Source organism: Schistocerca piceifrons, chromosome 7 (assembly GCF_021461385.2).
Source record: "Schistocerca piceifrons isolate TAMUIC-IGC-003096 chromosome 7, iqSchPice1.1, whole genome shotgun sequence".
Classification (NCBI taxonomy): domain Eukaryota; kingdom Metazoa; phylum Arthropoda; class Insecta; order Orthoptera; family Acrididae; genus Schistocerca; species Schistocerca piceifrons.
In genome coordinates this window covers 153846016-153865978 of record NC_060144.1, presented here as the reverse complement: position 1 = coordinate 153865978, position 19963 = coordinate 153846016, and the positions used below count along the sequence as shown (strand labels likewise).

At 37.9% G+C, this 19963-nt stretch overlaps 1 protein-coding gene across 3 annotated transcripts in view; it reads right to left on the bottom strand.

Annotated features, from left to right (window-relative positions):
• The window catches only part of LOC124804676 (bumetanide-sensitive sodium-(potassium)-chloride cotransporter), a 602437-nt gene that overhangs the window by 15283 nt on the left and 567191 nt on the right, over positions 1 to 19963 (bottom strand). For all 3 annotated transcript variants that reach the window (XM_047264921.1, XM_047264922.1, XM_047264923.1), the window contains 3 exons: positions 6199 to 6308; positions 3443 to 3557; positions 1510 to 1670 (listed from right to left, as the gene is read on the bottom strand). In XM_047264921.1, coding sequence (XP_047120877.1) covers positions 1510 to 1670; positions 3443 to 3557; positions 6199 to 6308 — 386 coding nt within the window. The remainder of the gene's footprint in view (positions 1 to 1509; positions 1671 to 3442; positions 3558 to 6198; positions 6309 to 19963) is intronic.

Below are 19963 nucleotides of genomic sequence, written 5' to 3'. Positions count from 1 at the left end.
CAATGTCTTGAACTGCATAATGGGTCAGCAAGCAGCCACCATTTGAGCCCAGCCAGCTGCCACCATGGCACCACCTACCAGCACCAAGCCTTTCTTCTGAGACTTGATGCCATTCCAGTAGTAGGCCACTCCGAGCGCTTTCCAGCAGCAGCCCAACTCCTGCCCACGAGACATCAGATCGTGACCAGGGTGGCACAGCTGCTCTCCCTTCTTCACTGGTGTGGGTGCCCTGGCACCTAGAACTGCTGCTCACAAGGACAGGACTTCACACCAGGAGGCTGACATCCTCTGCAAGTGTTTCAGTTGCCTCCTGTACCACAGACACCACTCGCATGCAGCACAGCATGCCTAACAGGGACGTGTGCTGCTAGGTAGCTGTTGGCATCAGCATTTTGCGATGCTGAGTCATGACCTGATGGCTGGTCACCAGCCATCACTGCACTGCACGTGCCTATTGCACCACTCGCTACAAGGGGCATGGCTACCACTCCGTAGCATCTGAGTAGAGTGGCATGGGCTGTAATAAAGTGATTAATAGTTGATATTGTTTTACTAAGCTGCTACCTGCCTGCATCCTCACCATGAACCTCTGCTGCTGTACAGTTCTACACAAAACTGCTGCCCAACCCTGCACAAAAGTGGGCTGACACCCTCGGGTCAGTTTCAATAGGAATGTCCATTTCTAAACTAGCTGAAAGCATGAATAGATGTACAACAACTGTTAGCCTTGGGTACATCCAATATCCAGCCAGTGAATATGTTCTACAGTACGACTCAAAGGATGTGATTGCATCCTACACCAAACAGGCTATTTAGATCTTCTCACCAAATACTAGTTTCCCTGAACTCTGGAGATGGGAACTTCCCATTCTACAAATCCCTCCTGGATTTAATTTCCATTCCTACACTCTCCTTCTTTTCTTCATCATCATCCTCTTTTTTTTATATATATATTTTATGGATATTCTGTATACTGTGTTTCACTATTATCTTTATTGATTTTACTTTTTCTTCTTTGAACTTCTCCCTTCCCTCTTTCTCATTGTCTCCCCCTCCCAACTTCCTTTTATACCTAGTTCTGGACAGCACTATTTATGTCTCTTTTTCTCCTAATTCATCATTACTTACCACTCTGTCTCCATCATCTCAGGACTAAAGTTGGCACATTGCTCACCAATGTACAATGTTTGACCTCCTATTCACTCTAACGCCCCCTTTCACCTTGGTCTCCCCTCATCTTCAAAGCAGATGGGCCCCTCTGATCCTGGGGACTGAATGACTGGTCCTTCCTTCTTAATATTTCCCAGCCTATAATTCTCTCCTCTCTAAGGATGAATCTATTAGTTCCAAAAGCTAGGATAGAGTCATGTACTTTTACACGTGTCTGTTGGCTCAAGTGAATTGTCCTTTGGATAGAAAAGGTTTGTCTTCTTTCATTAATTTTCCTTTATTTCCTTGGTTAGAAGAAAATAAATACAAAAATGACAAAAATATATAATAAATACTTACTGCCATCTCCACTGTCACACTCTTGATTATCAGGCAATCTGAAACTACTGATAAGGTCTTCGAAGAAGGCAATGGTAGAGTCCTTTGGCCTCTTGGTTATATCTGGGATTACTTTTAAATCAGAGTAATCAATTCTAAATTTTGCCAACAAACTTGCCATGCTGCAAATAAAACAATAGTTAATGAACTAATTTAAATCGTCACAACTCACTTTTAAAATGGGAAAAATATTATTGTGGATATAGTCCTGGTGCAGCTAGCTTAAGTATTGATTTTCTGTATTCATGTCAAACAGGCTCAGCAGAAACATGGTGGGAGTTCCCAATGGGCAAATAATGTCTGGGATCATTTAATTTGTTTTGATTTGGAACACGATAATAACTTTGTCAGTAGGTAATGTAGGAAGCTCTGATGACAGAGATAATTAATATTCACACCAATCAATTATCCCAAGGCAACAATGAGCCTGGACTATATAATACTCATGATTAAGCAGGAAGAGAGTAAGAGAAGGGAATCCAGCACACAGCAAGTTTTACTAAGTGACTGTTCATTTGGGAAGAGGGGATCTAGTAATAATGAAGTACATTCAGTTCCTTCCTCTCACACCCCAGAATACATCATTTCTTTTGCTATGTCCATTAAGTTATTTTGTTGAATGCAACTACTAAATTAAAGAAACAGCTGCAGACTGCGATTAGCTCACTATTTGGCAAATATAACGTGTACAAAAGACATTTTCTCATATTTTCACACCAAGAAAATTCATCACATTAAAATTTTAAAAAATTACAGTTAACATAAAATATTTACATCACTGTGAAAGTACTTTAAATCAATACAAGCACGCTCTACTAGGACTAACACTAGTAACAAATTTGCTGCTAATAATCTGAGTGATTAACTGCACTGCTAGACAGCTAAATAACACATGCTTGTACCAAGCTGTATTAGACAAAATGCACAGAATTACGAAAAATTGATGGCTGTTCGAGCAAGCGGCCCCTTCTGGCTGAGAAAAGGAAAAAGACTTGGAAAACTTACAGACACAGGAGAAGTCAGCCAGGCCAGCATAAGAGAGTGAAATGGACTATTTGTACTGAACAACATTTTAAAACTTGAAATCTTGGAGGTAATGGAAAGTGTAGTAAGCAAGTCTAAGGTTAGAGAAAATATGTCATGAACAGGATCAAAATAAATGAAATGAAAATGAAAGGCTAGCAAAACAAAAAAAAAGGTAAAATAGCACATATGCACCTATGTCTCAAAAATCGCATTGCAGACAATGGTCTGCAACAGGATACTGTATGTTGCCATTATACACTCTTCTTATGTGTTCCTCCATTCTTATTAAGAGTTTAGTAGTTTTCATAACATTAAAAAAGGAAGAACAGTGATTATACATATAGTTACTTATTTCATTCAATTCTGTCCAGAAAGAGTAAAAACTGAGAGCAAATCTGGATAATATAGAACAGAGACAAGCAGAATAATCCTGGAATCTGGAATCTGAGGAAAATAAAGAAAGGTGTAAAAAGAGTGGTGAACATGCTAGAGGGCACATGTAAAAATTAGAAACATATTTTGAAGTCAGCTAAATGCTTTCAGCTACTTTGGTAGTGCAATAAAGAGGAGCTATAGTTATAATGCTTATTAAAAGTAATGGGTAAGAGTCTTTAAAAATAAAAGTAATTTTGCAATAACTTTGTTTGCCACCTAAAGACGTAAAAAGAAACACGATATTTAAAGAAATTAGTATGAAAGGGTAACGCTCAACATAATATGGAAAAGAAACAAATCAGATACCTAGTAAAGCATCAAAACTTCTAAAAACCATTTTTTAGGAAAAAAGCCTAGGTGCTGGATAAGAAATATGCTCCAAGAAACACATATTTATGCAGTGCAGCTCCTTGTAAAATTAACAAATACATACCTCCTCTGCTCAAATTCAAGTTCGCTCTTTTTATTTGCTAAAGCAAATACTCTCAGCTTGCATGCTGACCAGTTTCTTCGAGTTGAAATGATATATGGCAGTAGAAGAGTGAGACCTGCAAACATTAGAAGTAGTAGACACTCTCCAACATGGATGTAACTAACTGTTTCCATTAAAATCATCTACTAATTAGTACAAATCCCATTCCAAAATGAAAACATCAACCAAAGAAGCAACTGGCTCCACTGCAAATGAAACTGCCATCAACCAAAGAAGCTACTGTCTTCATTACACATTAAGCCAGCAGTTATTAAGAGAAAACTCTTAGTAACTTCTCTAGGTTCTTTTTTATCCAATTGAGGTGGAACAGTGGTATGAGAAAACCACACACAAAGACAGATGGAGAGAGAGATGGCAACTAGCAACTACTAAATTACCAGTTAAGTTACAGATATGAAATTATGTGCAAGAAATGATTCGGGGCACATGTAGAAGAAGAGACATAAGTTTTTGTGCAGTATCGAACATTTTGCACAGAGCACCAGAATACAAATTACTCTGATGATAAAACTGCACTGTTGATTTACTGCAGCTTGTTACCATCTCAGACCATTCAGTTGAATCAAATGTTGTGTTGTGTCAATTCTGATGTAAATTCCTGGCAGTGTGTGAGTTACTCAGTTAGCTGCTGTTACAATTCATAGATTATATGTATGAGTCATCGGAATGAACTAGATCACATCAGTTTTAGGGAAACCTAAAATTAATGTAGAATGCTTATGCATTTTGTACTCAAAATTTCGTTCACAGTGCTTTTGAAATTGTTGAAAGAAACAACTTTAATTTCATTTTAAAACTAATTTTGCTAGGTGGTGGTGGTGGTTAGTGTTTAACGTCCCGTCGACAACGAGGTCATTAGAGACGGAGCGCAAGCTCGGGTTAGGGAAGGATTGGGAAGGAAATCGGTCATGCCCTTTCAAAGGAACCATCCCGGCATTTGCCTGAAACGATTTAGAGAAATCACGGAAAACCTAAATCAGGATGGCCGGAGACTGGATTGAACCGTCATCCTCCCGAATGCGAGTCCAGTGTGCTAACCACTGCACCACCTCGCTCAGTCAATTTTACTAGGCTTCAGAAGAAGTATGAGAAAAGACAAATGCTCACCATGTACAGGAGATGCTGAACCACTGACAGCCATTTCTTAAATATTTTATCAACAATTTCCTATTATTATATAATTTTTTTGAGTCTAAATGACAAGACAATGAAACTGATAACTGGAGGTCAGCTATCAAACTTGAGCATAAACACAGCACGTATTCACAGCTTCTCTATTTCACACAATGAATTATCAGTTATTGTAGGTAAATGTGGAGGTAAAAATTGTACAGGGGAGGGGAGGGGCAACAAGACTTGACTCCACTAATCAGATACAAATGAATGTAGGTTGCAGCGCAGGACAGACTAGCACGGAGACTTGCATCAAACCAGTCTTTGGACTGAAGACCACAGTAACAAAATGAAAGGAAACCTTTATTTTTGTGTAATGTATCACAATACGAAAAAAAAAAAAAAATCGTTGATACCCTAACACAATATAATTAGCAGGACAGGCACAACTTTGGAAAAAAAGTGTCACTTCTCTGATTATGATAATCAGCTGCTTTTTATTTGTTGCTGATGTCATAACATTTACATGTAATTGTCACAAAAATATCATTCACTTGCTGTAAGAACAGATGCAAACTGACAATGGGCACTGTTACCAACAGTGTAATTAAAACAGATTTTCAGTTTATAAATATACACCATAATATATATTTAAGATCTTTTTCAATATACTTCATAATTGGCAGAAGTTTCCAATTTCTTGCTTGTGCCTTTTGATAGTTTTTAAGGACCTTTATTTAAGACTATGTGCACCAGTTTTGTGTGCTAGGCAAGATGGCAAAAACCACATGGAAATTGTTCTAATGAGTTATCATTGTAAATTTAATTTGCTATTGATAACCTCTAGCACCATAATAGGCAGATGTTTGAGGTAGTCTCTGGAAGATGCTTAATTACTTGCTTTACACAATATTATTACAATCCAGTTTTGCAGAGTAACCATTTGTTTGAGTGTGTCTGCAATGCTTCAGAAGGTAGTTCCATAGAACAAAGTCGAATGCAGCCAAAATTTTTATGCACGTCAGAATATTGAGAAACATTCACAATCGCAAAATATGTCAACTTGAGATTGTTTCAGATCATAACATCTAAAAGTTTTATAAAACGTGTTTCACTTAGTTCATGTCTATTAATATCTAATACTTATGTCTATTAATATCTAATACTTACACAAGTGCCTAATCATTATTTGTTTGAAACTGCATAACTATATTTTTAAAAGTTGGTTAGGTTAGGTTGTTGAAATATTTGTTGGGAACCAGGTACTTACGTGGAGGCCTTGGTTAATATGTTTATGTCACTAGCAAAAATTACAGTTTCTGCACTTCCCTGTAATATCTGTGTTAGGACATTTAAGAAGATGAAGAGCAAGAATAAATAAATGCCAAACACTGTGTGGCTCCTCATTTCTATGTTATCACATTCTGAGTTTAGTATTATGTTTGGTACAGTTGTAACTAATTATCTTCATTATAACTCATTTTCTTATGCAAAATTATGCTGTTCTTCTTTTTAGTAGTGACTTCTTCTCAAAATCCGGGTATTACTTTTACAACTGAATCATATTGGATAATTCTACTCACCTCCATCATCATACAGCCACCACACATCAATTGTGCCCTTCTTCTGGTTCCTCTGAAACTGTGTGAGACTGTTCAACACATCTTTTGGTAGTGAATTTCCATCAGCACCTCTGAAACAAGACATACAAGTATTCATAATGAATAATTTTTTTGGAGAAGGATGAGTAGAGGAGATAGATATATCAACATAATACCAACAATTTACTGTAGAGATGCCATTCCATACACAGCATTAAAAATTCACTTATTTCATCATAACACTACTATCACTAAACAGCTACTGCACTGTTGAATGATAAGGTACACATTCTGCAGTTGAATACTGACAAGGGAATGGTCCAAGCTAACATACTGAAACCTGCCCTGAAATACAATGAAGAAACACAATGTCAAAATTTTAGCTGCTAAGACACACTGCAAATACTTTTTAAAAATGTTGAACATTGCCAAATTCATAGCTCAGCAGGTGGCTGGAGAAATATAAGTTCTACCGGAGCTGCAGCAGACAGTGGATGTGCAACATGGAAGGCACATAATCTTTATTGTCAAAACAGTGGTAGACAGATAACACAACACAATGCAATCTTAATTTGTAAAGTGAATTTCAGATTTCATTGATTGTTTCTCTGACACAATTGTTCACAGTTGCTATTTGCTCAAATTCTTGAGTCATTTAATATTCATAATAATTAGCAGTTGCCTCTATGGCACTGCTAAGAGTTAACAGTGGAGATAAACTGATTTAATTTTCTCTGTTTTCTTATCACATATGCTTGCTAATAGCATCTGTCTTCATGCAAGTTTCAGAGTTTCGCAGTACTGTTGAATCCAATTAATGTTTTCAATCTTGCAAAAATGAAATATGGAGAACTTGGAATGCAATTTATTAGTTGATTTCTTGCACATTCATTCAAATTATCCCAACATTTCATTAGAAATTGTGGAATCATTAGGGAAAAACAGGAAATAACTCTGATGATTTCATGAATTACTGTTTGAATGATGATTGTTCTACTACTTGAATCCCGAAGAAAACATGTACAGTAATAGCTTTCAGTGACAAGGTCAAGGCTGTGAATTTTTTGTTTAAATGAAGGAGAGAAAAACTATTAAAATTAAGCAATGTGCAAAGCCACTTTCATTTCATAAAATCTGAACACAAATTGTAAAAATGTGAGAAAGATTTACATGAAGTACAAAATATGTGCCAAAACGAAACTTAACAAAAGTGCGAAAGAAAAACTATTCAAAAGATTTAGAACTGTTTCAGAGACAGCTTACAGTTACTGAGGGAGATCTGCAGGAATGAGCATTCTGAACTGCAAATGAGATGAGTATTACCAGTTCCAGGTGTCTTTAAACTGGTTGAAAGAATTCAGAAAATTATATGGAAAAGGAAGTTGCAAAATTAAAAAATTTTATTCCAAGTACATGTGTACAGATGTCATTACACGGCAATACTATAGAGAAATTCATAGCTGATAATTAGACGAAGCTTCTTGTTACCTCCTAAATGTTATGTGTAAAGCCAGTGTCAAGTTTCATGCAAGATCTGCATGAAGACTGCACTTTTTCATTCAAAGCGAGTATAGGGCAATGTTGTTTGTGCAGTTGATGAATGCTATGATACATTTTTATACAACAGCATCAGTGATAACTATCAGTGGATTACTGCTTCCACAGCATATGTCTTCAGGAACCTCAAGTCAAATTAGGACTTGAAATTTTAAAAAAGACTGTTTACTAGGAAAATCTTGTAATCAATGTAGAAAACTGGAAAAAATGAGAGATAATAATTTTCAATGTTACTTATGAAAGTCTTTTTATAAGTTGCAGAAAATAATCAATTGCTTTTTCTGGACTCTTGCCCTGGACATACTGGCACCTCGGTCTTTAGTAGGATGCTGAAGATACTTAAAACAATTTGGATTCCACACAGAACTAGAGTGTGATTCAGACCCTTGATGAAGAAATTTTTCAACCAAACACAGTGATTTTGAAAAGTGCTTTGTCATTTCATGTTTATCAGCAGAACAGTATTGTCATAGTTCAGTCCTTTTTGCATTGTCAGTTTCCATCATCACATTTTATGAATTTGATCAAATAAGTATACAGCACAATACGCAGAACAATGGCCACAAACATTTCTTACTCCATTCCAATTCTGTCTAAATAAAACTAGTACTTGCTGTGAAGTGCTCAATGCATTAATTGCCCGGTGTAAGGTAAATGTCTGTTATCATAAACATCTAATAAATACTTTAGCATTTTTGTGACTACAACAGAGAGTAAACAAGAACTGTTTCATTGTTAGTAAAATATACATTATTCAAAAAACCATCTCAACTACTGTGCTACAGGAATTGTTGAAAAATATTATATGTCAACAAATTAAAGTTCCAAATGATGGAAGTCATCCATAATGTAAGTCATACACTGCCTTATTTTCTTTCTTCTGCTACTCACTTACTGTAAAATTACATCTACAGCAGTTCAATGTTGATATGGATGGCAAGCCACTCAACAAATTAATGCTTTGAGACATTTTTGGTGTGGTTTAAGTGCGTAAATTCACATGTGCATACCTTGTATTTCAAGCTACATTCTCTTGTCATGGGCGTGTCTGCTTATTCACCACTTTGTGTGCTAGGCAGCAAAGCCTGTACAAACCGCTGTTACAAGCAGTAATTTGTGTGGCAAAAATTAGTAAATTTCACATTTTTTAAAAACAGTGTGTCTTAGAAGCTAAAATTCCAACAATACATTTCTTTTGATGTATTCTTCCTGTGTGAAAACTTTCAGTGTAGGTTCTGACATGTAGGATTGGTCCGTTCCCTTGTGAGTGGTATCAGCATGTATCGTCTGTTACTCTGGTATTTGGAACTGACACAGGTACACTGCAGAACCTATTCATAAGCTGCAGTGATAAACCTGTCATCAATAAAATTTATCTGCTACATAATATGGATGTTACATGTCATTAAAAAAAAAAAAAAAAAAAAAAAAAAAAAAAAAAAAAAAAAAAAAAAAAAAAAAAAAAGGGATAACCTGAACACCACGCAAAAAAAGAAACATTGAAATCACTTGATGCCAGAAAATCCAGTGCTTGATTTGTGTCCCTGCTGTCGGAACTGGGGTCATTCCCTTTTCTGCCTCCCTTCCGAGTCCGTGCACCTACGCCTCCCTGGTGTTTGCCCCGGCCGTCCGTCCGTCTGGACTTGGCACAGAGACCCAAGGACTCGGTTCCGCCTGTGGCCCTCCGTCGCCGTTTTCTTGCGCTCCTCGCCTCATTTTCGGGCTGTGAGACTGTCTACACTGATGGTTCCCTGGTTGATGGTCGCACTGCCTATGCTTTTGCTCACGCTGCCCATGTTGAACAGCGCTCCTTGCCGGATGGCTGCAGTATTTTTACTGCAGAGCTGGTGGCCATATTGCGCGCTCTTGAGCATATGCGTTCCTGCTCAGGTACGTCCATCGTCATCTGCAGTGACTCCCTGAGCAGCCTCCAGGCCATCGACCATTTTTATACCTCTTCTCCTCTGGTTTCCTCTATTCAGGAGTCTGTTTCCGCCATTACCCGTTCTAGTCGTTCGGTGGTCTTTGTTTGGACGCCAGGTCACGTTGGCATCCCGGGGAATGAACGTGTTGACAGGCTAGCCAAAGGGGCGATCGACGCCCCAGCTTTGGAGATCGACCTCCCGGCTCGTGATCAGCGGTTGGTGTTGCGCCATAAGGTGTTTGGGATGTGGGCTGCTGAGTGACGTGGCATGACATCTCCGAATAAGCTGCGGGCTGTTAAGGAGACGACCAATGTGTGGCGGTCCTCCCTGCGGGCTTCTCGCAGGGACTCTGTCGTCCTGTGTCGGCTCCGCATCGGCCATATCTACCTGACGCACGACCATCTTTTGCGTCAGGAGGCTCCCCCCCCCGTGTCGGTGTGGGTCCCGGCTGACGGTCGCCCACATTCTGTTGGAGTGTCCCCGACTGCGCACCCTCCGGCAGTCTTTTAATCTCCCAGGCACTTTGCCTTTGGTTTTATGCGACGATGCCTCCATGGCTGATGACGTTTTAAATTTTATCCATGGTAGTCCTTTTTATGGTTCTATTTAGGGAGATCCTACACCTCCCCTTTCTGTGTCTTTTGTCCTCGTGTCTCTCAAAATTTGTTGCTGTTTTGGTGTGTAGTCGGATGGTTGACTCTTTCCCTTTTTTTTTGTTCTCGTGGTCAGTCAACCAGTCTCTGGCCATCTTCTTTTCTTCTGTTTCTTTCTGCCTGGTGTTCATCTGTACTCTTCTTGTCTGTAGTGTTCGTTGCCGCATTTGTGTTCTTTTAGTGCCTAGGGGGGAGTCTCCTTCCCTCTTTGGTTTTTACCTGCTCCGCAAATTTTCGGCTCGCCTGTTTTTGGAATGGGGGACTGATGACCTTTGCTGTTTAGTCCCCCTTAAACATCCCAACAACCACCACCACCACCACCACCGCTTGATTTGTGATGGTATGCACTGATACTCGATAATGTTACATCTGATGAAAAAAAATTACAACTGCAGATTTTTAGATGTGGTACAATGTAGCTTTTTTATCTATACAAATGTTGGATTCACACTTCTAAAATAAGCAGAGAAGCATTAATATAACATTTTAAGAAGTCTTAATTTCAAAAACAACCCTTCCCCCTGGAAGGTAACAGTACTGGAACCTCTTTTTTCACAAACGAAGAGTGAGAAAATCCGTACTAGACTTTCATTAATTGCATGACATCATATATCAAGAAGTATAATAATACAGTCTTAACTCTGTGAGGAAACTGGAACAAGACATGTGGTACACTGGGTACTTTGGTGTTGTTGTGGAATCAGACAATAACTGTGGAAAAGATAAACAGTCATTTGCTCAGTAGATTCGTTTTGTTTGTTTGTTTTTTTTTATATTTTTTTTTTCTCTTTTTTTTCCTGAGATGGCATATAATATCATCATTCTCAACATTGATTAAGTGTCTGGAAAACATTTATTTTTACTGTTTTGTTATCACTGATTCACTTCTTGTTGTTGTGGTCTTCAGTCCAAAGACTAATTTGATGCAGCTCTTCCTGCTAGTCTATTCTTTGCAAGTTTCTTCATCTATGCATAACTACTGTAACATGCATCCATTTGTACCCACTTACTGGCTTCAAGCCTCAGTCTCCCTCTACAGCTTTACCCCCTCACTTCCCTTCATTACCAAACTAATGATTCTCAGGATGTGATCCACCAACCAATCCCTTCTTTTGGTCAAGGTCTGCTACAAATTTGGTCTTCCACCCCCCTCCCCCCTTCCTCCTCATTAGTTATTTGATCTACCCATCTCATCTTCAGCATTCTTCTGTAGCACCACATTTCAAAAGTTTCTATTCTCTACTGGTCTGAAGTCTTTATTGTCTATGTTTCATTTGAGTCTAAGGTGAATTTTAGACATATAGCTTCAGAAAAGACTTCCTAAAACTTAAATTAGATTCAGTGTTAACAACTTTCTCTTTTTGCAAAATGCTTTCCTGGATTTTATATCAAATCTACTTTGGCCATCAATAGCTATTTTGCTGCCCAAACAGCAAATCTTGCCTATTACTTTTAGTATCTCATTTATTAATCTAGAGTCAAGCTGCTGAAAGAACATCTGTGACTGCTGGCAGCTATGTTGCCAATGTTATTACATGGCTGTTTGTTGTTATGCCACATTGGTCACCCATTGCTTGACTATGTGTGACCTTAAGTTATAGGGGTCACAATGCAGAACTCTCACCATGGCAACTTTTATGAATTCCACAGCTCGGATTGGCACCATAGTGTCCCCTCCACAGAAAGCATTCCACATCCGTGAAGCATTTGGCTGTTCTTCCAGCAGCCGAACTATAATTCCCCCAGCTTCATCTGATTTGATTAGACGACATTCCATTATCCTCATTTTACTTCCTTTCATATGCTTCAACTCATATCTACAGTCCAGTTTCAGTACAAGTTGGGGATAACGTTTCACTGTTTTATTCCGGCCACCCTCTGAATTTCAGAGAGTATAGTTCAATCAACATTGTCAAAGATTCTCTAAATATATAAATGTGGCTAACACTGGTGGACCTCTCTTCAACCTATCTTCAAAGACAAGTCATAGGTCAGCAGTTCTACAGAACCTGAAGTGATGTTGCCCTAGGTCAACCTCTACCAGTTTTTTCCATTCTTTTGTAAATAATTCATGTCAGTGTTTTGCAACCATGTCTTATTAAACCAATAGTTCAATAATATTCACACTTGGCTTCCTTTGACATTGTAATTATTCCATTCTTCTTCAAATCTGAGGGTATTTGGCCTGTCTCATGTTATGTGCTCCACATGGAAAATTTTTGTCATGGATGGCTCTCCCAGGGATCTCAAAAATTCTGAGGGAATGTCATCTACTGTATCTCAAAGTATCATATCATGCATCTCACCCTTGAAACTTCCTGGCAGATTAAAACTGTGTGCCCGACCAAGACTCGAACTCGGGACCTTTGCCTTTCGCGGGCAAGTGCTCTACCATCTGAGCTACTGAAGCACGACTCACACCCGGTACTCACAGCTTTACTTCTGCCAGTATCTCATTCTCCCATCTCACCCTTATTTACTTTACTCTTGTCTTTCTATAATATTGCCTTAAACTCATTTCCCTTGTGCAACCCTTCTATATCTTCCTTCTACCATTCAGCCTTCCCTTTTTTTATTAGTACTGGCTTGGCATTTGAGCTCTTAACATTCATAGAGCTGTTTCTCTTTCCTCCGGCTGTCTCTGATTTTCCTACAGCTGTCATTTATGTTTCCTCTGGTCGTGCATGTTTATACAGCCTTGCATTTGCCCTCCAGCTATACCTGCTTGACAGTTTTGAACTTTCTGTCAATCACATTGTTTAGATGTCTATATTCTCTTATACCTTCCTCATTTGCTGCATTTTTACATTTTCTCCTTTTGTCAGTTAAATTCAATATCTCATTTGTTATCAAAAGATTTATAAAGGTGTATATCCTTTTGGCTGTTGGATCCTATGTTGTCTTCACTATTTGATCTCCAAAAGCTATTTATCTGTCTTCTATTTCAGGGTTTCCCAAACTGTGTTCTGAGAACACGGGTTTTCCACAGGAAGCAAATAAGTGCTCCATGAAAAATTATTAATATCATAACATTTTTAACGTTTTGATGATACTCATTTAACGCATGTAAATTTCATAACCGACCACTGTTGATGTCACAAAACCTCATGTGCATGTGATTGCCAATAACATTAGGCATATTTTCCAGCTATGAAACTAGCATATATTGCGCTGCCACCAGTTTGGACCCTTCTTCTTATTAATAATTGTTGGCAGAAGTTGGAAGTCATCACTGCTGGAACAACTGTCAACCAATGTGATCCAAAGTGTCGTTACACGCTGCATGTCTGCCTGCCCGCATGTCAAATGGATGTTCAAAATGTCACACCCCTTCTACACATAGAGTAACTGAGTTACAACAGTGTCCCTGTAACTTGTTTCATAATCATTACTACAAACAAGCACCACATTTCAACAAGAATGCATCTGTAATACACTTTCATGAAACCCAGCTGATATGTATGGTGTAGAATAAAGATGGCAGAAAGTCTTTTCACCACACATCCAACCCACTCAACTAAGACCGCTTTGGTTCTCTTTCCTCTGTTGTCAGCATTTTTCACAGCAATGGGGTAGTTGTCTTGGTAGCACAGTACTGTTGACAGCACTGATGACACATTCTCCATAAATCTGATTAAAATACATCAGTAAAATACTTCCTCTGTTGCCAGCATTCTGTGTAGCAATGGACAAGTTGTTTTGGCAGCACAATACTGTTGACAGCATTGACGATACATTCTTTACAAATATGATTAACATACACCAGTAAAATACTTGTTAAGTCTCCAGTATACAAACATCTAGAGGTGGAGGAAGCTAATCTGTAGGAATAACACATAATTCAAAAGTAAGTATGTGTTTCCACAGTCAAATTTTCACTCTGCAGTGGAGTAAGCACTGATATGAAACTTCCTGGCAGATTAAAGCTCTGTGCTGGATGGAGATTCAAACTTGGGATCTTTGCAAAGATCCCAAATTTAAGTCTCAGTCCGGCACAATTTTAATCTGCCAAGAAGTTTCATACCATTGTACACTCCACTGCAGAGTGAAAATTTCATTATGGAAACATCCCTCAGGCTATGGCTAAGCCATGTCTCCACAATATCCTTTCTTCCAGGACTGCTAGTTCTGCAAGGGTTGCAGAAGAGCTCTGTGATGTTTGGAAGGTAGGACGAGGTGCTGGTGGAAGTAGAGCTGTGAGGATGGTTTGTGAATCATGCTTGGGTAGCTCAGTGATAGAGCACTTGCCCAAGATGAAAGGCAAAGGTCCTGAGTTCGAGTCTCGGTCTGGCACACAGTTTTAATCTGCCAGGAAGTTTTAAGTATGCATTGTTTTATCAATTAAAATTAATCAATGCTAAGCTGAGCTTTGATGCCCTGCTTGTGATTAGTACCTGTGAAAGGAATGGGCTGATAAGCTCATCTGAACCAAAATAAATTAATGTTGGAGTGGTAGTATAATTTTTTTTCACATTTTATTTTTCTTTTATACATGGAATAAGACAGGCAGCAGACATGTATTTTCATTGCATACATTTTTGCTTTAGTTCATATGTGCCATTACGAGATACTTCTTATTTTTTGATCATATCTGTTACAGTATTGACAGGAGATGGTGGTAGGGTACAGGAGACTTCGCTTCACTTGGTAAAATTGGCAATCTATACAACTAAAATGAGGCACTCCATGACCACATCATTCTGAATAAATGGTATGAAATAATAAAAACTGACTGTTGTTACATCCACAAATGCAGAGGACCATTTTCCACATCCCAGTATTAATTAATCTCCATTTGTTTGTAACTGTACTGTAGAAGTTGATGGAATACATGCCAATATGTTTGAACCATGTTTGGTGAACCTGAGTTACACCCACCAACACTCAGTGCTTTAAATGGCTCTCTGATTTTTTTATGTAATGTAATTGGGACTAAAATTTACACACATAGATCTAATCTCACAAATTTTGGCAAAAGAGTGAATTATGGTTAACTGTAAGCCTGAAAAAATGAAGCACCAAATAATTTACCAAAATTCCATATGAAACCCACTGAACAGTTTATTGTTTGGAGTAGGAATTAGTAAATAACACATTTATATATAATATTTCATCACTGTCTACTGCTGAGCTTCTGACGGTGCATACAGCCAAATAAATTCTTCAAGATGAACCAAATCAGTGGAAAATGTAAATGTGAATCAGCTGTTTCATGTTTTGATTCTCCACTGACTTGGTTCATGTTAAACAATTTTATAGTTAATAGAATGGTTCCTAATTTAATTTCCTAAATTCATTTCACCTGAGAGCTGGATTTACTGTTGAAATGATAACACACATAATGACACGTGATAAAATTTTGTATCCTGAAATTGCGTTTTCACACTTGCTCATAAAAATGATCACGCTTACATATTGAGAAAGCTATCGGCAGAGAATGATGTTCTGAATTCGAACACAGCACATGCCAGTACACTTTTTGACTGCTGCAAACCTCAACAATCTAACGGATGTTGTACTATCATGATGAAGTCATGTTGAATGTGTCAATTGAGGGATAAACAAAAATATTAATGTTTCTGTGAAGGGCTTCCATGAAATTTGTTTCTGCCATTTGCAGTTTATACCACAACTGATGAGGCAGGAGCATGCCTGACAGGTCACCACTGAAAGACAAACATAGCAACATTCCCTCCCCCCCCCCCCCTTGTTTGTCTGTACACCATGTGGCAGATATGTTATTGCTCCATTTCTTGCACTTCCTTGAGGCTGAACTGCTACTTAGCATTGACACGTTACAGGCCTACATACTTTTGTTAATATGTTATTTAAAGCATAAAGAAAGCATTTCAACATAATTCTTTTTCCTTTACAGAATTTATATTATGCTAGCTGTCCGACACTTATAAGTGTCATATGCATTTATTGCAAACAGAGAAAGAATTAGAGTCTGAAAACACCAAAAGATCTATCAAACGGAGAAAAAGAAACAGAACTCATCTGCAATGTGCTGCTATGGAAACTCAATCCCATATAACAAATAAGTTTGCAAGGTTTAGACGTGATGTTTTTATAGCAAACCACAAATAATTCCACATACTGTACAGAAACCTCATGTTCTGAGCAATAAATGTAACAATAGTCAAATAAAACAAATACAAACAGTTCACAAATCAAACACGAACAGATCTTTCTCTGAAGATATGACATCTCATTACATTACAGATGTGTAATTGTGCAACAGTTCAAAGGAGAATCCAGCTTTGTTTGGACACGTTATGCACACGTATGGTGTATCCGTACGCTTGCCCCATTCAGCACACTTCCTCATAACCTGCTTCTTCCCTTCAGTTGCGTCCCGCTTTTGCACAATGCACGTGTCTTTACAATATTTGTTACGCACACCTTTTGCAACATCCATTGGTGGAAGTACTTCCTGAATTATTTGTATTCTATTTCTTTGGCCAGCGGTTAGTCTTTTGGTCACATAAATAATATGACAACATCTGGTCCTACCTATCGGTCCCAGGTATACAACTATTATATTTGGTAATTGGCAGTGGTTTTGAGACTATTTGCTGGCGTGTATTCGACACATGTCCAATTGTATTAGGATATTCTGTGGAAATACAGGAGACCTCTCATCTATCCTTTCATTTGCCAATCATTACACTGTCCGAATAGCGTACAAAAGTGTCTCCTTTCCCCGGTTTTGTGCATACCACATCTTTAGGGGTATTTCTCCTATTTACCCTTAGTGTCCTGGTGCAACGTGTTTTTGCATTCAACAGGGTTTTAGCTAAAGCACAGCTGTTGTAAAAATTGTCCATGTAAACGTGATGACCAACATGCAGCTTCTCTTCCAACAAATGTAATACTATCTTTTCAGCATGCCCTTTTCCCCCCATATCACCACGCATCCCCATGTACACAGCGCATTTTTCGCAAAATGCAGTGAGCGTAAGACGAACAAATATCTGTCTCTGCCCATACCCATTGCTATTCCTCTATTTTCGAACAGTCGGTCTTTCTTGCAGTAGTCTTGTAATTGGGCATATTTGACATTACCCACATGTAATGAAATACCCAGGAAGACTAGTATTTCTCCTATACGTACATGTTTCCAATTACTAATTCTAGAGCCCCCTTTTGTATTTTCGCTCGTAAATATATTGTGTGCATTACTGTTTGTTTCATCCTCTACGAACTCCAGTATGTCATCTGTAACCAGTAGCCTAAAGAAATCCATTGGCGTATTGCCAGCAAGATTTATCTACAAACATTCTGCTTTTGTAAATGGATGATACTGCATCCCATGTGGTTCTACATGCCAAGTCGCACCTGGTTTGCTTACTTCTGCGAGCATGGGTTTTTATCGTTGGTGATTTCCTTATCATCGTCATCCGTTTTGTCAGATTCCAAACTGTCGCGAAATGTATACGACAGTTCTGCTTCCACACTGTCATTACTATGGTATGTTTCTGCAGTCTCCAAATTCCAGCCACCCTCCTCTGGTTTGTCCCCTCTCAACTCAACATCACTATCTTCTAACATGCTTAGTAACTCATGGTCAGTATATTGTGTCGGTTGGTCCACCACCATTGCAAACAATGCCCAACACAGACGACTAAAGATGAAAACACACACCTGCAGACAGGAAAACGTTACGTGATATTTCGTTGGTTGCTTGTACTAACACGAGTGCACAGCCGAACAAACTAAAATGAGTACTCAGCTAGTGGACGCGGCACTTATAAGCTTTACCTGCACTGGCTTGTTGATCACGGAAACACTTGTAAGCATTAGCGGCACTGGCATGTTGATTGCGGAAACGCTTATAAGCATCAGCCAAAGCAAACGTGTTAAACATTGGATTCATGTGTACTGCCATGTCAGAGGCTCCTGTGTTTTATGTCAAACAGAACTTACGAACAATTCTTTGACCCAGCCTAACTTTGTAAGCACTTAGAAACAATGCATGCTGATCATAAAGGAAAAGACATTAACTTTTTTAAAAGCCAGTGTGACTCAATAGAAAAATCTAAACATCAAATAATTACTTTTGCAAAAACCAAACATGAAAATGTAATTTATGCATCTTACTGTGTTAGCTGCTGTATTGCGCTTAATTGTTAAGTTCATTCAACTGGAGAAAAACTTGTTAAGCCATGTGTAAAAGACACAGTGTAGTGCATTATTAATGAGCAGACTGCCACAACAATAGAAGTGGTACAATTTTCTAATAATACTGTTTCATTACACATCAAAGCTCGTTTTGCTGCCATAAGGAAGGAGTTGATTTATCAATTTAGACTTTGAAGTGATTATGCACTAAAAAATAGACAAATCCACAGATATCACAGGACTAGCTGAACTATTAGTATTTGTTCGATGCATATTTAATAAAAGTATTGAAAAAGATTTATTCATGACCACATATTTACATGAAAAAGCAACAGGTGAAGATATATTTCACTGAATTAATGATTACACTATAAAACATGAGATCGTTGGAAGAAGTGTATCGATATTTGCAAAGATAGTACTTCAGATCTGATAGGAAAAATCAAGGGAGCTGTACCATTTATGATATGAGCAGCTACAAGAAGCAGCAGCAGTCATTGTATTTGCTTAGGCAATCTCTAGTAACAAAACATAGTGCCTAGTGATTTGAAATACATCTGAAATGCTCAAAATAATAAACTGTGTAAAATCTCAACCACTGCAGTCCAGATTGTGCAAAATTTTGTGCAACGAAATAGGTAGTGAACACAATGCACTTTTATTACATACAAAAGTGAGATGGCTATCCAGAGGAAAAGCACTAGAAAGGCTTTATTACTGAGTTACTGGACTCCCGTAATATGCAGCATAATTCAGTACAAAATTTTATTGAAATTTTAAGAAATCCTTTATTGTTGATAAAAGTTAAATATTTTGCAGACATTTTTACAAAGTGCAGCAAAATTAATCATTGCAAGGAAATAGTGTTACAATTTTTAATACAAGAGACAAAATTGCATCTTTTGTGAGAAAATTAAAATTTTTGATTTATTCAGTTCAAGAAAACAATTTTAATTGTTTTCTTGCATTATGTGGATGTTTGACTGAATTTTTTTTTAAAATATGTGAAGTAGTTTCTAAGCTGTTCACAAAGCACTTACTTAACTTGGGAAAAACTCTTCTGCAATACTTTCCAAAGATCTGTGAGAATAATTCCAAGGCTCAAAATCCACTTTCCATAACAGCTAAGGCTTTAAGTGTAAGAGACTATAAAAACCTAATTGATGAAAATCTGAGTTAACAAGTGACTCTAATATAATCAAAAGTACAAAGATTAGCCATTATGTAATTTCTGGGTAGATTTATCAGAAGAAGCTGAGTTGATTAGAACAAGCTATTATTGTTTTAATTGTGTGAAGCAGGATTTTCTTATAATACGGCAATGCAACAAGAACGAAGTGCTCGTATTAAGAAGGGTGTAAGACAAGGCTGTAGCCTTTTGCCCCTACTCTTCAATCTGTACATCGAGGAAGCAATGATGGAAATAAAAGAAAGGTTCAGGAGTGGAATTAAAATACAAGGTGAAAGGATATCAATGATACGGTTTGC